We start from the raw sequence: 17,009 nt of genomic DNA on the forward strand, positions 1-17,009 counted from the left end.
ATTTCTTCAAGTTTTATTTCCCTCCTACATAGGCTTTTGTTTCTAAGTTCTTTTCTTTTTACTGTTTTGTATTGGTTTCTTTGTCTTTTCTTTACCTTTCATGTTAGATTTTCTAATAGCTGACATCCTTAGTGGTCTGCTCATGGTTAACACTAGAGAAATAAGTAGCATGTTGGAAACTCTGGTTAGGCTTTTTTTTTTTTTTTTTTTTTTTTTGGTGGCAGAGACAGAGTCAGATAGGGACAGACAGACAGGAAGGGAGAGAGATGAGAAACATCAATTCTTTGTTGCGGTTCCTTAGTTGTTGATTGATTGATTTCTCATATATATCTTGACTGGGGGGCTACAGCAGACTAAGTGACCCCTTGCTTGAGTCAGTGACCTTGGGCTCAAGCTGGTGAGCTTTGCTCAAACCAGATGAGCCCGTGCTCAAGCTGGCGACCTTGCGGTTTTGAACCTGGGTCCTCTGCATTCCCAGTCCATGGCTTTATACGCTGTGCCACTGCCTGGTCAGGCTGGTTAGGGTTTTTTTTTTTTTTTTTTTACTTTGAACTTCATTATAGAGTGCTCTGGTGTACCATTTACTGTAGAACCTCTCTCTATTCCTTCATATGTCTATTTTTAGGTCTTTCCTCTTGGAACGACCAGAGAAGAGTCTTGTGATCCTTCTCTCTGAGGTAAAGTTATGAATGAAAATAAGGGGTGGAATATTTCTGAGAGGGCAGGTATTTGGAGGGGGAGACCCCAAGACCCTCCCCACCCCCATTCCAGGGTTTACCAGGACTCACAGGACTCAGCATATAGTCATACCCACAGCAATGATTTATTATAGTGCAAGGTCTCAAAGTACAATTAACGAAGTGAAAAGGCACATCGGGTAATGTCCAGGGAAGTCCTGCACAGGCTTCTCCTCTCCCAGTGGACTCACACAAGACATGCTAAATTCCCCCAGTAGTGAGTTGTTATGATATGTGTGAAATGTTTCATCTAGAGGCATTCTCTGTAGACTGAGTGTTTGGGGGTTTTGTTGGGACCTGATTATGTAGGCACTCTCTGCCTGGCACACACTCAAACTCCAGACTTACAGAAGGAAAGCAGATGTTCAGCGTAAAGCATATTGTTTGTACCACCAGTTAAAGTGCAGTGAGCCCACTATTCTCAGTTCTCAGAATGGTGGGAACCCTCCTGAAACTTGAATTTACCATATACCAGCCAATGCTTGTAAGCAGGCTTTTAAAAGGATGCTAGTCAGGCCTGTATGTTAACTTTTTTCTGTTCAGCAGGTGTCAGCATTCATGTAGTTGCATAATTCCTTTATTAATTTTTTTTTAAGCGTGAGAGAGAGAGAGAGAGAGAGAGAGAGAGGAAGGGAGATGAGAAGCATCAGTTTGTAGTTGCATCACTTTAGTTCATTGATTGCTTCTCATATGTGCCTTGACTGGGGGGCTCCAGCTGAGCCATGACCCTTTGCTCAAGCTGGTGACCTTGGGCTCATGCCAGTTAACTTAGGCTTTAAGCCAGAGACCATGGAATCATGTCGATGATCCCATTCTCAAGCTGGTGAACCTGCGCTCAAGTTGGTGAGCCTGCGCTCAAAGCCAGTGACCTCGAGCTTCCAAACCTGGGACCTCAGCATCCCAGGTTAATGCTCTGTCCACTGCACCACCTCCAATCAGGCAGCATTCTTCATTTTATACTTCTTTTGATCTCTAGTATTTCTCTTTGATTCTTTTTTTTTTTTTTTTTTTTTTACAGAGAGAGGGATAGACAGGGACAGACAGGATCGGAGAGATGAGAAGCATCAGTCATCAGTTTTTCATTGCACGTTGCAACACCTTAGTTGTTCATTGATTGCTTTCTCATATGTGCCTTGACTGCGGGCCTTCAGCAGACTGAGTGACCCCTTGCTTGAGCCAGCGACCTTGGGCTCAAGCTGGTGAGCTTTTGCTGAAACCAGATGAGCTGCGCCCAAGCTGGTGACCTCGGAGTCTCAAACCTGGGTCTTCCGCATCCCAGTCTGTCGCTCTATCCACTGTGCCACCGCCTGGCCAGGCTCTTTGATTCTTTTTTTAGAATTTCCATTCTACTTACATGGCCCATTTGTTCTTGCATGTCTCATTTTTCCATTAGAACTCTTAGCATGTTAATCATAGTTTCAAAAATTCCTGGTCTGATAATTCCTGCATCCCTGCTGTGTTTGAATTTGGTTCTGATGTTTGCTCTGTCTCTTCAGACTTTTTTCTTTTTTTTCTCATATAAATGTGCCTGGCTGAAAGTTAGACATGATGTATTAGTAGATAAAAGGAACACCAGCCTTTAGTAGTCTGATGGGAAGGTGTCAGTGGAGAAGCATTCTATATTCCTGTGATTAGGTTTCAGTCTTGTAGTGAACCTCTGCCACTGGAGTATGAATTTCTCACATGATTGTCAGTACCCCCTGCACCCCCATAGGTGGACCAGGGAGGCCAGAGTGGGTTGGGGCTGGGTATTTTCCTTATCTAGGTGGGTTAATCTCTGGTAAAACCCTAGTTGGTTAGGGGGTCGTGAATAGTTTTTCTTGAGAGTAGTGGACCTTAATTAAGAAGAGAATGAGATTCTAGTGTCTTTCAAAATGGTTACTGTTCTCCTGTCCCTGCTGAAAAAACAAGGACACTTTTCTTCTATAAAACTTGGCAAAAGTGTAGGGCTTTCCTGTGACTGGACCTCTCTGGAGTTTTGACTCACAGACTTTATACCCACTTACTTTCCAACAGTTTGTTAGAGTTTAAATTTTCATGTGCTGGTACTGGTTTTTGGTGATGTTTCTGCTTATGTATTGGTTTCTAAGTTGTGACTTTGTTTATCTACCTATCTGTGTTTCTAATTTTTTTTGTGTGTGTGTGTGTTTCTGATTTTTGAGGGCAGCGATTTGCCCTGTTGAGCTTCTTTCTGAAGGAGCTGAGAAAAGTTGTTGACTTCTACTTTTTTAGTGTACCTTGTTAGAATTGAATGGTGCCTTTTTAAAAAAAATTTTTATTTAGACAATTAACTTGAATGAGGTGACATTGGTCAACTAGAGTACATAGATGTAGAGAAAACGAGTGGTGACTTCTAAGCCCTTTCTATGCTGGACTGGAAACTGAAAGTAATTCCTTATTTTTGATGCCTATTCTCAACTATGTCTGGTGTCTCCTTGTCTAGAAAAACTTTGCTTTATCTCCAGAGAATGAACCTTCACTCATTTTTGTAGGTGGAAGAGAGATGGTTGCTAGAGCTCTTGAATAAGGAAGGCAAAATAAGGACCTACCTCCATTTCAAACAGCATTCACCCATTCCACCTGACTTTAGGTCTTTATTCTTCACTCTCACTTTCAGACTTCCTTTTGCTACCAATAAATGAATTTTCTAAAAATTCAGTGTTGTAAAACAGGCTGGCTAAAGCTTTTTTCTTACTGCCAGTGTACGATTTACCTTTCTTTAGGCTTCTTAGTGGATTACCATATATAAATTCTTATGTAGCTTTTGAGGTTTGTCATTATTATTGCTTTTTATGTTTTCCCTCTCTTAATGTTTTTAATTTTTCAAGTTTTATATTTAAGGGAAATAATTAGTTAAAACTTATTTTACTTTTGTTCATTTCTCCCTTATCAGAACCCAAAATCTGTGCCTAGTCATGTTCCTTTGCTGACAAGTAGAGGGAAGAATTATTTGATAAGGAAAATATTTCTTATTTTTTTGTCTTTCTATGCGCAGAGAGATAGACCTGTATATATACTGCTCACAAATATTAGGGGATATTTTATAGCTTTATATTCACTTTGAAATATCCCCTAATTTTTGTGAGCAGTATAATTTTTTTAATAAAGAAATTAATGGCTTATTTTTTTTTTATAAATAAAATTTTATTTTAATGGGGTAAAATCAATAAATTAGAATACATATATTCAAAGAAAACATTTCCAGGCTATCTTGTTATTTAGTTCTGTTGCATACCCATCACCCAAAGAGAGATTGTCCTCCGTCACCCTCTATCCAGTTTTCTTTGTACCCCTCCCCCTCCCCCTCCTCTCTCCCTCCTTCCCTCCCCCCACTCCCCGTAACCAACACACTCCTGTCCATGTCTCTTAGTCTCGCTTTTATGTCCCACCAATGTATGGAATCCTGCAGTTCTTGTTTTTTTCTGATTCACTTATTTCACTCCGCATAGTGTTATCAAGATTCCACCATTCTGCTGTAAGTGATCCGATGTCATCATTTCTTCTAGTTGAATAGTATACCATGGTGTATATGTGTCCCATCTTCTTTATCCAGTCTTCTATTTTTTTTACAGTGATTAAGAGCCTTTAAGCAAACTCTTGGCCAATACAGCAAGAATCCATAAAAGAGTAGTGTCCTTAACATGTTCACCAAGTCCAAGTTGGCCCCATCACCATGCCAAATCCCTGAAAAATGCAACCCAACCACAGTTCAGTCTGTTAGGAGCTGTCACGGAGCAGGAGTCCAGGAAAAAAGTCCACATCCAGGAAAAGTCCGCATGGCACTGGAGTTGTCACCATTCTGTACTTCGCAGCTCATGTCCAAGTCCCAATGACTGCTGCTTCTAGCTGGTAATGGTTCAGGTAGACTGGAAAAGCCATTTGCAGCATGTGTGGATATGGAGTTTCTGTTCTCTTCTGCCTGGAGAGATGAGACCAGGTTGCTTTTCCCTGGAGCTCTGCGACTGTGGCATGGTAAAGAGAACCTTGGGATACACTAAGCTGGGTGGCAAAGGTAGATTCATAATAGAAGTTGGCAAAAGGGGGAAAGAGAGCTCTAAATTAGGAGTAGGTCCCAGCCTGAATTATGCGTGGGGCATTGAGGTAGGAGGGATAAAGGAAACACTATATATTAAGCAAAGCAGCAGAAAATAGGACTATCAACACCCACAACAGAGATCTTTGAGGGAAGAATAAAAAACCTGACTATTCAGGCAAAACATAGTTAAGTGGCCCTTGTGCAAATGAGATCAGTTTACCTGCTTCTTGGAAGAAATACCCTAGGCTCGTCCACAGTGTCGTAGATGGGGCCGACGGCCCTGGGTACCTTCAGCCTTCAGTGGCAAACCCCAGCTTTCTGGGCAAGGTTAGGTCATAGGTGGCTGGAGCAGGGCTGGAAGAGACTTAACCCTCCCTTAGGGGAGCGAGGGGGAAGCCTACCTTCCAGTGTCCCTGTTTCCTCACAGCAGAGGCATGTAAGCCTGGCAGGCTTTAGCTCAATGACCTTCCTTTCCATTATTGAAGCAGGACCCAGATGGCATCCTATGAGACCCCTTTGGGGCGTTGGAGCCTTTAAGGGTGTATCCTAAAAGCTGGTAGTTCCCCTGATCTCTATTGGGCTTTTTCTGCCTCTAGGTATCTTAAAAGCCATGCTCAGAAGATCTCGCTGAGGGGTTTGAGGATCCCCATCTGCCTATATAAATCTTTTCCATATATCTGGAGCTATTTGGAAAAAGACAAAACAGTGTTATTAGCTGGATCTAATAAAGAAGGTAGTAGTTGGCAGGCGAAAAAGATTTGGTGTCTCCTGTTCATCAGCATTCCAAAGAAATGTAAAAAAAATTTTTTTAAGTAAAAAACATGATATGGTAGACCTATAGGAGTTCCAGGATGTGACTACCCCCTCTTAAATTTTTTTTTTTTAAATTGACCTTAAAATGTTTGCTGAGTACACTTTAATAATATCTTAACTTTAAAGATTGTAAGCATGACAAAATACAGTAAATGCTTCTGCTCCATATGCAGGAGCATTTTCAGTTTAGCCAGTTTAGGAAATCCAATAATAAAACAATGCATACAGACAATGAGGTATAGCATGCTTAGCAGCCTCTCCTGTTCTGACAGAGGTTACTATAGATCCGGAATATGTATCCACTGTAATGTGATCATACGACTGTTTGCCAAATGAAGGTATATGAGTAACATCCATCTGCCAAAGTTCTCCTGGTAGGGGTCCTTGATGGTTATGAAGGGGCAGTATAGGACCCCTTGGACAGGATTTCCCAATCTGCCGTGCTGTTTCCCAAGAAAGTTGAAACTGTTTACACTGGGCTGCAGCATTCTGGTGATGACTAGTATGAGACTGACTTGCTCGGTCTGTCATGGTTGCTCCATATAATTTCCTTTTGGGTAGCTTGATCAACAAGGGCATTCTTAGGCCCTGGCCGGTTTGCTCAGTGGTAGAGCACTGGCCTGGTGTGCAGGATTCCCAGGTTCAATTCCCAGTCAGAGCACACAGAAGAAGCGCCCATCTACTTCTCCACCCATCCCCCTCTCCTTCCTCTCTTTCTCTCTCTTCCCCTCCCGCAGCCAAGGCTCCACCGGAGCAAAGCCACCCCAGGCAATAAGGATGGCCCCATGGCCTCTGCCTCAGGTGCTAGAATGGCTCTGGTTGCAACAGAGCAACAACCCAGATGGGCAGAGCATTCCCCACTGGTAGGCATGCCAGGTGGATCCTGGTCAGGCTCATGTGGGAGTCTGTCTGACTGCCTTCCCATTTCCATCTTCAGAAAAATACAAAAAATAAGTAAATAAAAGAAAAAATATAACCAAAAAAAAAAAGGGCATTCCCTTGTGCTAGCTCCAGGGAGCATGGAGTGAGCTTGAGTATGTCCTATGAAACATGGAGCTCTATGTTGACATATAAGTCTTTGAAGAAGGAGGAACTGCTGAGATAGTTTATCAGCATTTGTCCCTAAAACAGCAGTCTTTATAGTGGGAACACCATACGTAAATATTTGCTGTCTGTCTATAGATTAAGGGGGGAATATGGCAAATACTGAAAAGCCATGATCTTTGTGCCCCTCCCCTCCTCCAACCCCCTCCCTCTCCTCCCCCCACCCTGTAACCCCAACACTGTTGTCCATGTCTCTGAGTCTCATCTTTATGTCCCACCTATGTCTGGAATCATATAGTTCTTAGTTTTTTCTGAATTACTTCTTTCGCTCAGTATAATGTTATCAAGGCCCATCCATGTTGTTGTAAAAGATCCTATGTCATCATTTCTTATGGCTGAGTAGTATTCCATAGTATATATACACCAAAGCTTTTTAATCCACTCGTCCTCTGATGGACACTTGGGCTGTTTCCAGATCTTTGCTATTGTGAACAATGCTGCCATAAACATGGGGGTACATTTCTTCTTTTGAAACAGTGCTATGGTGTTCTTGGGGTATATTCCTAACAGTGGTATAGCTGGGTCAAAAGGCAGTTCGTTTTTTAATTTCTTGAGGAATCTCCATACTGTTTTCGACAGTGGCTGCACCAGTCTGCATTCCCACCAGCAGTGCAGGAGGGTTCCCTTTTCGCCACATCCTCGCCAGCACTTATTCTGTGTTGTTTTATTGATGAGCGCCATTCTGACTGGTGTGAGGTGATATCTCATTGTGGTTTTAATTTGCATTTCTGTAATGATTAGTGATGTTGAACATTTTTTCATATGCCTATTGGTCATCTGTGTGTCCTCTTTGGAGAAGTGTCTATTCATTTCTTTTGCCCATTTTTGGATTGGATTGTTTGTCTTCCTGGTATTAAGCTTTACAAGTTCTTTATAAATTTTGGTTATTAACCCTTTATCAGACACAATGTCAAATATATTCTCCCATTGTGTAGTTTGTCTTTTTATTCTTGTTCTGAATTACTTTGAATATTTCTTGCCATTCCCTTCTGGCCTCTAGTGTTTCTGTTGAGAAGTCAGAAGTCATCCTTATGGGGGCCCCTTTGTAGGTGACAGTCTTTTTTTCTCTAGCAGCTTTTAATATTTTCTCTTTATCATTTAGCTTTGGTATTTTAATTATGATGTGTCTTGGTGTTGGTTTCTTTGGGTTTCTCCTTAATGGAGTTCTGTGTGCTTCCTGAACATGTGAAATGTTTTCCTGCCTTAATTGGGGGAAGTTTTCCGCTATGATATGTTTAAACAAAGTCTCTATCCCTTTTTCTTTCTCTTCTTCAGGAACCCCTATGACGCGGATGTTATTTCTCTTCATGTTGTCACAAAGCTCTCTTAGAATTTCCTCAGACTTTTTGAGTCTCTTTTCTTTTTTCTGCTCTACTTCCGTGCCTTTATTTATCGTGTCCTCTAACTCGCTGATTCGATTCTCTGCTTCATCCATCCTGCTTTTAATTCCTTCCATTGTATTCTTTATTTCAGATATTGTATTTTCATTTCTGACTGATTCTTTTTTATTATTTCAATGTCCTTTTATATATTTGTTATCTCTTTAGGTTTTTGTAATGGCCGTCTATGGTTGTTCTAATATTTTTGAGCATCCTAACAATCGTTATTTTAAACTCTGCATCTGGTAGTTTGGTTATATCTGATTCACTTAGGTCCTTTTCTGGGGATTTCTCTGGAAGTTTATTTGTGTTGTATTTCTCTGCCTCCACATTTTCTCTTCACGGGAGTGGCTGTGATCACGCGCTCGGGTGCAGAAGCGTTGGTGGCCTTGGCCTTTGGCCTGCTGTTTCCGGGCTTTTGCTCTGCCCTTGCAGGAGGAGCCTGCTCGATGAACGACTGCTAGCCTTGGCTCTACCACCAGGCAGGACTGCTGTGCCCAAGCTCAGCTCAGTAGCGGAACTCCGCCTCTTCTGGGCTTTTTGCCCCACCCCCGCGGGAGGAACCGGCTACCAAGTCAGACCTCAAGCCTGGGTTGCATGGGCAGGGCAAGGCTGTGCTCCTGTGCCCTTGCTCAGGGGCTGGTCTCCACCCTTTTCAGGGTTCCCGCCCTTCTCCTGCAGGCTGGATTACAGGCTGCCAGCAGCTGAGCTTGATCGCTTTTGCACGCCCCCTTCTCCCCAGCTGGGCAAGATTGAGCTCACACCTGAGCCCAGTGGTGGCCAGCTGGCTTCCACCCCTGCCAGCAGAACCGCCCGCCCTCCGGCGAGCCCTGTGCCGCGTGGGTGGGGGCGTTGCAGCTCGGACCCTAAGACTCACTACTGTAGACCCAAAAGCTCCCTCTTTCTATACGACTCTGCTCTGAATGCCACGGGGGAGCTTGTTTGGCTGCTCTCCTGCTTCCCTTTGCTGGTATTGCAGTTTCTGGGGGAAATACTCACTTCAGCTTTGGGGAGTGACTCGTCCCAGGTGTTAGGGTGGCTCTGTCCCAAAATGTTTCTCCCTGTGCCTCCTAGATTACACTCTCTTCCTGTTACTCTGGTCCTCTCCTCTCTCCCCCTGTCCCCAGGAGCCCCGGGTGAGTGGTTGTGGGAGAGATGATTTGCGTGGTCCCTTTAAGAAGGATCCTGGGTCTGAGAAATCAGACTCTTTCTCACAAACAGTATCCTGACTTGTTTCCAGCTAAATACTGTCCTTACGCCTCTTCTGGGCTCTGGGGCTGCAGGCTGGGACTTTGTTTCTGGGGCTCAGGACCCTTCCCTCTCTGCTAAACTCACTTCCTGCCAGGCGAGTCTCTCCCAGCTGCCGTTCGCTCCGGGGAGCTGGTCAGCCCTCTCCGCGTTTCTGCTTTTTCTACCAGTCTCGGTGTGGCTTCTTCAGTGTTCCTTGGTTGAAGAGTCCTCTTAGTTTAGTCCAAAGTTGGTTTTTCCAGATGATAGTTCTTAAAATTAGTTTGTAATCCACTTTGGTTCTAGGAGGTAGATGTTGGTACGTCCGCCTACTCCAGCGCCATCTTGTCTCTCCAATGGCTTATTTTTTATACTGAGTAACAAACGACTGAAATGTGAATGGGGAAAAGAACTGATAGGTAATAAAGGTGCCCCTCCTTCCTTTTTAAGATATATGGACTTGAACATCACATTAACAATTAATATTAACCAATAATTGCTGGCAATTATTATGATTTGTTTTTCTCATCTGATTATACTGTTGTTTTATGATTTGAATCTGATTATTTACCTCTTAAAGATTTTTTGAAAATAATATTTTTACAATTTCTTTTTATAATGTACAGAGAAAGCAACCAGTGAGATGAATACTGCTGAGGATTGGGGTCTCATTTTGGATATTTGTGATAAAGTTGGTCAGTCTCGCACTGGGTAAGTGTTGCAGAGTTTCAAAGGATTTTTATTCATATTTCCTTTTTATTAATATGAATAAAACAAAGGTAAGAAGGCAGAGCATATTACAGTTATACTTCATTTTAAAGAGAATGTTTTTCCTAGAAAGTTTTGGAGACTCATTCTATTTAGGTTACTTCTTATGACCAGTTAGTATTAAATGACTGATAAAAATGTTGCTGTTTTAATCACACTCTTTTCCTCCAGAAATCTAGCTTTTTTCACTGATTTTAAAATCATTAGGGATTTCTCAGTTAAAAAATTTGGTGGTCATTTCTAAGTTCTTTTCTTTGTCGCACCTGAAACATTCTACCTTGCTGATCAGTGACTACTGAAAGAGGCACTTTAAGAAAATAGAATCTTAAACTTTTTGGCATATGGGCTTTGGGGAAGGACAGTTCAGTGAGTGGATTAACTGATTTATAGATTAATGATTTTAATTCCTGGGCTAATAACTATTAGAAGTTATTTCTGACTTCATGCCCCACACATGTTGTCTTATTCATGTATTTTCATGTGAAAAATGTTAGGGAGCACTGCTGTATTACACTTGATTCTTCTGGTGGCGATCTTAACCTCTGATGTACCTTCTTTGACTGTTCTTCCTTCCCTTCTTTTTTTTTTTTTAATTTATTTTTTACAGAGACAGAGAGTGAGTCAGAGAGAGGGATAGACAGGGACAGACAGACAGGAACGGAGAGAGATGAGAAGCATCAATCATTAGTTTTTCATTGCATGTTGCATCACCTTAGTTGTTCATTGATTGCTTTTTCATATGTGCCTTGACCGTGGGCCTTCAGCAGACCGAGTAACCCCTTGCTGGAGCCAGTGACCTTGGGTCCAAACTGATGGGCTTTTTGCTCAAACCAGATGAGCCCACGCTCAAGCTGGCAACCTTGGGGCCTCGAACCTGGGTCCTCCGCATCCCAGTCCGACGCTCTATCTACTGTGCCACCTCCTGGTCAGGCCTTCCTTTCTTAGTATAGGTAGTTTCTTAGACTTTTATTGTTTCATTTTTCCCCCTAATACTATTTTTTCTTAATACTTTTTCTTTTGAAAACTGACAACTTTCAGGTATCTTTGTGTTGGTGACATTTGTATGTTCAGTTCTAATATTTCTTACCCAAGAACTAGCTAGTCCTGTGGATACAGTGTTATTTCTGGGTTATCATCTGGTATAAAGCCTCAATATCACCATCTATAAATCTGAACTTTCCCTCCTTTGTTTCCAGTGTCTGTTAATGAAAAGATTATTTCAAATAAATATTGCCACATTTATTTTGCTTCCATAATATTCCTCAGAATGTTGATGCTATAAAGTCTCCTTAGTTATAAAGTTCTTGAACATGGCCAAACCAGGTTGGAGCAGTTTGTCCTCAGCTTCTTTTTAGCCCTTCACTTTAGACCTTTTTGCCCCCTAATGTGCTCCCTCTGTCAGGTTTCCAAAAATGTGGCCTTATCCACTCCCTCTGTTGTCTTTATATTTTAGTATACTAAGTCTTGTTCTTTCTGATCTTTTTAGTTCCTTAATATAGTAAAAATTTGAGTAGCTATTTCGTGCTATATATCTATTCCTTTTTCTGTATTTCGATTGACCTCTACCCCCACCTATCCCCCTTTACTTGAGACATTCTTTACCACGCTTAGATTTGTGAATTCACCTTCTGACATTTCTTTCCACCTCCACCTCTTATATCCAGTTGCCATATAAAAACTGTGACCATGTTACTCTCCTTCTGTACTGAATTGTCCAGCCTTCTGCCTATGAATCGTTTATTTTCCATTTACTTCTCTCACATGCATCACTCTTTTGAACTCAAGCATTTGAGTTGACATTGCTTTTCTACCTTAGTTTAGTGCTTTTGGTCATTCTATTCCCTCTATTTCTGGAGTATTTTATTCTATCATTTCGTATATCTGTGTCTAATATCCTTCCAGACCCAAGATAGATACTGTTTCTTCCACAAAGCTTACCCCCTTTACTGAAAATCATATTATGGTTCTTTGAATCATTAAATCACTATACCAAAACTGTTTTTTTGTTTGTTTTTTTGTTTTTTTACAGAGGCAGAGATAGACAGGGACAGACAGACAGGAACGGAGAGAGATGAGAAGCATCAATCATCAGTTTCTCATTGCGACTTCTTAGTTGTTCATTGATTGCTTTCTCACATGTGCCTTGACTGTGGGCCTTCAGCAGACCGAGTAACCCCCTGCTAGAGCCAGCGACCTTGGGTCCAAGCTGGTGAGCTCTTTGCTCAAGCCAGATGAGCCCGCGCTCAAGCTGGCAACCTCGGGGTCTCGAACCTGGGTCCTTCTGCATCCCAGTCCGACGCTCTATCAACTGCGCCACCACCTGGTCAGGCTACCAAAGCTGTTTTTATTTTTGTTTTTTACAATAGTAATTTATATCTATTTAGTAGCCTTAGATTTGTAGAATGAAAGGTCCATGAATTTTTGTTGTCCAGAGTAAAGAAGCAAGTATTGTAGACAGTGTGGTCTCTGGAGTGAGACTGCCTGGGTTCAGATCCTAGCTGTTACTCCCTAACTGCTTACACTGACTAACTTACCTTTTTAGTAAGCTAAGTAATGGAAATAGTATCTTCTTCATAGGAGGCTTGTTTTTGAGTATGAGATTAGTGTATATATATTTGTGTATGGGATTAGTGTGTGTATATATATAACCATATAAATATATTTATATGGTTAAATATAGTGTTTATAATAATAACTGGCACACAGTTAAATGGGTGTACCTCTGCCTGTTTTTGATTAAAGTCATCTTTTGTAACAGTTTGTTGAGAAGTAGGTATCAACCTCGCTCAATCCTTATGTATTTTGTAGATAAAACTTTTATCTAGCATTCCAGTTACGAAGTTCCTTCTCTTTTTTTCACTCCCTTGGTTTTCTTTTATCTTTACTTTGGTGTTCTTCATTTTGTAGGTAATTTAAAAAAAAAATTTTTTTTAGAGACAGAGCAAAAGTCAGAGAGAGGGATAAATAGGGACAGACAGGAACGGAAAGAGATGAGAAGCATCAACCATCAGTTTTGCGTTGCGACACCTTAGTTGTTCATTGATTGCTCTCTCATGTGTGCCTTGACCGTGGGCCTTCAGCAGACTGAGTAACCCCTTGCTCAAGCCAGCGACCTTGGGTCCAAGCTGGTGAGCTTTGCTCAAACCAGATGAGCTCGCTCTCAAGCTGGCAACCTCGGGGTCTCGAACATGGTTCCTCCGCATCCCAGTTCGATGCTCTATCCACTGTGTCACTGCTTGGTCAGGCTGTAGACAATTTTTATTATAATTTGTTTGGTTGCTTGACATGAAAAGACAAAATGCCTTTCATTACTAGAAATAGTCCATATTTTTCTAGTTAAAAAATAATTTGTAATGCATCTGAAATTTTATATGATGTATAATGAAAATAAAGGTATCAATTTGTTTTTCTTTGTTAACATTATTATACTAGAACATGTTTTTCTTTTCCCTAAATTTTCTTACAATGAGAACTTTTTAAGATCTACACTCTTAGCAACTTTCAAATACCATCAAGTATTCTATTATTATTTTTTTTTTACAGGGACAAAGAGAGTCAGAGAGAGGGATAGATAAGGACAGACAGACAGGAACGGAGAGAGATGAGAAGCATCAATCATGAGTTTCTTGTTGTGGCACCTTAGTTGTTCATTGATTGCTTTCTCATATGTGCCTTGACCAAGGGCCTTCAGCAGACCAAGTGACCCCTGCTCAGCGACCTTAGGTCTGAGCTGGTGAGCTTTTTTTTTTTTTTTCTTTTTTTCTCAACCCAGATGAGCTCGTGCTCATGCTGGCGACCTCGGGGTCTCGAACCTGGGTCTTCCACATCCCAGTCTGATGCTCTATCCACTGCACAACCGCCTGGTCAGGCGAAATACCATCAAGTATTCTAAGTATACTCACCATGCCATTTATTACATCCTCAGAACATATTTATCTTATAAGTTTGTACCTTTTGTCCATAATCACCCATTTTGCCCTTCCCCCAAGCTATCCTGTGTTTCAGTGAGTTGTTTTATTTTCCATGTATCAGTGAGCTCTTACAGTGTTTGTCTTTATTTATTATTATTATTATTTTTTTTTACAGAGACAGAGAGTCAAAGAGAGGGATAGATAGGGACAGACAGGAATGGAGAGAGATGAGAAGCATCAATCATCAGTTTTTCATTATGACACCTTAGTTCAGGGGTCAGGAACCCATGGCACGCGAGCCAAATGTGGCTCTTTTGATGGCTGCATCTGGCTCGCAGACAAATCTTTAATAATAATAAAAAAAATAATAACGTTAAAAATATAAAACATTCTCATGTATTACAATCCATTCATTTCCTACTGCTCATGTTCATGGTTGCGGGCGGCTAGAGCTAATCACAGCTGTCCTCGGGACAACACCAAATTTTTATTGGATAATGTGTAACATACATGGGTCATTGTATGGCTTTCATGGAATTACATTTTAAAATATGTGACGTTCATGGCTCTCTCAGCCAAAATGGTTCCCGACCCCTGCCTTAGTTGTTCATTGATTGCCCTCTCGTATGTGCCTTTACCGTGGGGCTACACCAGACCAAGTAACCCCTTGCTCAAGCCAACGACCTTGGGTCCAAGCTGGTGAGCTGTGCTCAAATCAGATGAGCACATGTTCAAGCTGGCGACCTCAGGGTCTTGAACCTGGGTCCTTCGCATCCCAGTCTGACGCTCTTTCCACTGCACCACCGCCTGTTCAGGTATGTTTGTCTTTATTGATTCATTTCACTTAGCATTTATGTCCTCATGGTTCATCCATATTGTCCGCATACATTTAAGATATACTAATTTATAGCTTAAACTATTTGTATTTTTTTTTTAAATCCAGTATCGAAAGGTTTAGATACATGCTTATTTTTAATTTTTAAAAATTTAGACAACATACTCTCTCAGTATATTCTTTAATATTTCAGTTATCCTTTGGGGATTTTAATTGACATCTTAAATCTATAAGTTTACTTAGGAAGTATTTTCAACTTTGCTATTTTAGATAATAAGGGGTGGTTCTATTTGTCCTTTTAATTATTATATATTCTTTTTCTCATTCTCTTTTTTTCCCCCTTCTACTTCCTTTTTATCCTCTTAGCAGTTATGGCTTGCTAGTTCCTTTAAATCTTCATTAAATTAATTCCTAAGCATTTATTTATTTGTACAAAAGCAATATTTCTTTATAGCATTTGTTAACAACTCCCCAATAAATTCAATAAAAATAAAATGTAAATAGTTACATTATGTAGCCAAACATTCGAAAGCTAAGAATAATAAGCCAGATAATAAAGGAAACCAGTGTTGTAAAATGGATTGGGGAGAAAATGAGTCGAGTGAAAAAAGATTTAAACTAAAGCTTACCTAAAATATTGAAGTGTACAAGAAGTCAATCCAGTATGTACACAGAATCAGTTGGTTTCCGATCTGATGTAGGTTAGCCCAGACTCTTGAACTCTGTGTAAGATGGCCTGGGGGAACAAGCAAATAAACCTGGCAGAAGTCCCCATAGATACAACATACCCTGTGCTAACAAACAACTAAAACAAAACCACAATCGTTTAGAAAGGATTAAATGATTGTAATACCATTCTAATATTATGAAGTTTTTTAAAAAAATGTCAAACTCTCCATATTTATTTCTTTTTAAAAATTTTTTATTAATTTTAATTTATTAACATGGATTCAAGTGTCCACTCAATATACTCTTTCACACCCTACCCTCTTTGCCCCCTCCCCCTAATTCCCTCCCTTTTTTCCTCTGGGATTTGCTATCCTGTTATCTGTGTCTATGTGTTATGTATAAATAATTTCACTAATCCCTTTACCTTCTCTAATCCCATCCTCTCATCCCGCTTCCCTCTTACTGCTGTCCCTCTGCTCCCTGTGACCCTGCCTCTGCCTCTATTCCATTCCTCAGTTCACTTTGTTCATTAGATTTCACATATAAGTGAGGTTATATGATATTTGTCTTTCTCTGCCTGGCTTATCTCACTTAGCATAATAATCTCCAGGTCCATACGTTCCATCGCAAAAGGTAAGATTTCCTTCTTTTTCACGGCCACATAGTATTCAATTGTGTATATGTACCACAGCTTTTTAATCCACTTATCCACTGATGGACACTTGGGCTGTTTACAGATATTGGTTATTGTAAACAATGCTGCAATAAACACGGGAGTGCATGTCTTCTTTTGAATGAGTGATTTGGAGTTCTTAGGATATATTCCTAAAAGTGGGATAGCTGGGTCAAAAAGCAGCTCCATTTTTAATTTTTTGAGGAAACTCCATACTGTTTTCCACAGAGGCTGCACCAGTCTGCATTTCCACCAGCAGTGCAGGAGGGTTCCCTTTTCTCCACATCCTTGCCAACAGTTACTGAGTGTTGACAAGTTAATGAGTGCCATTCTGACAGGTGTGAGGTGGTATCTCATTGTAGTTTTAATTTGCATTTCTCTGATGATTAGTGACTTAGTACTGGTTTGGTTGTAATGAATTCCTTGAGTTTATTTATTTTTTGTCTGGAAAGCCTTTTATTTCTCCTTCAATTTTAAATGATAGCCTTGCTGGATATAGAAGTCTTGGTTGTAGGTTTTTGTTTTGCATCACTTTGAATATTTCTTGCCAGTTCATTTTGGCCTCAAGTGTTTCTGTTGAGAAGTTGGATGTCATCCTTATGGGGGCTCCTCTGTAGGTAATTAACTGCTTTCTTCTTGCAGCTTTTAGTATTCTTTCTTTGTCTCTTAACTTTGGCACTTTAATTATGATGTGTCTTGGTGTAGACCTCCTTGGGTTGTTCTTTAATGGGACTCTCTACACTTCTTAAACTTGTGTAACTTTTCCCTTCATCAATTTAGGGAAGTTTTCAGCTATGATTTCTTCAAACAGGTTCTTTATTCCGTATTTGTTCTCTTTTCCTTTAGGAACCCCTATG

General features: G+C 40.7%; 1 protein-coding gene across 3 annotated transcripts in view; it reads left to right on the top strand.

The window, feature by feature from the left end:
• STAM (signal transducing adaptor molecule) overlaps positions 1-17,009 on the top strand; it is an 84,488-nt gene that overhangs the window by 21,391 nt on the left and 46,088 nt on the right. For 2 of the 3 annotated variants that reach the window (XM_066384518.1, XM_066384516.1), the window contains exon 2: positions 9,923-10,007. The exons of the other annotated variant lie outside the window; for it this stretch is intronic. In XM_066384518.1, the coding sequence (XP_066240615.1) occupies positions 9,940-10,007 (68 nt within the window). In that variant the 5' untranslated portion in view covers positions 9,923-9,939. The remainder of the gene's footprint in view (positions 1-9,922; positions 10,008-17,009) is intronic. 3 annotated transcript variants of the gene reach the window in all.

This window comes from Saccopteryx leptura, chromosome 5, assembly GCF_036850995.1.
Source record: "Saccopteryx leptura isolate mSacLep1 chromosome 5, mSacLep1_pri_phased_curated, whole genome shotgun sequence".
NCBI lineage: Eukaryota > Metazoa > Chordata > Mammalia > Chiroptera > Emballonuridae > Saccopteryx > Saccopteryx leptura.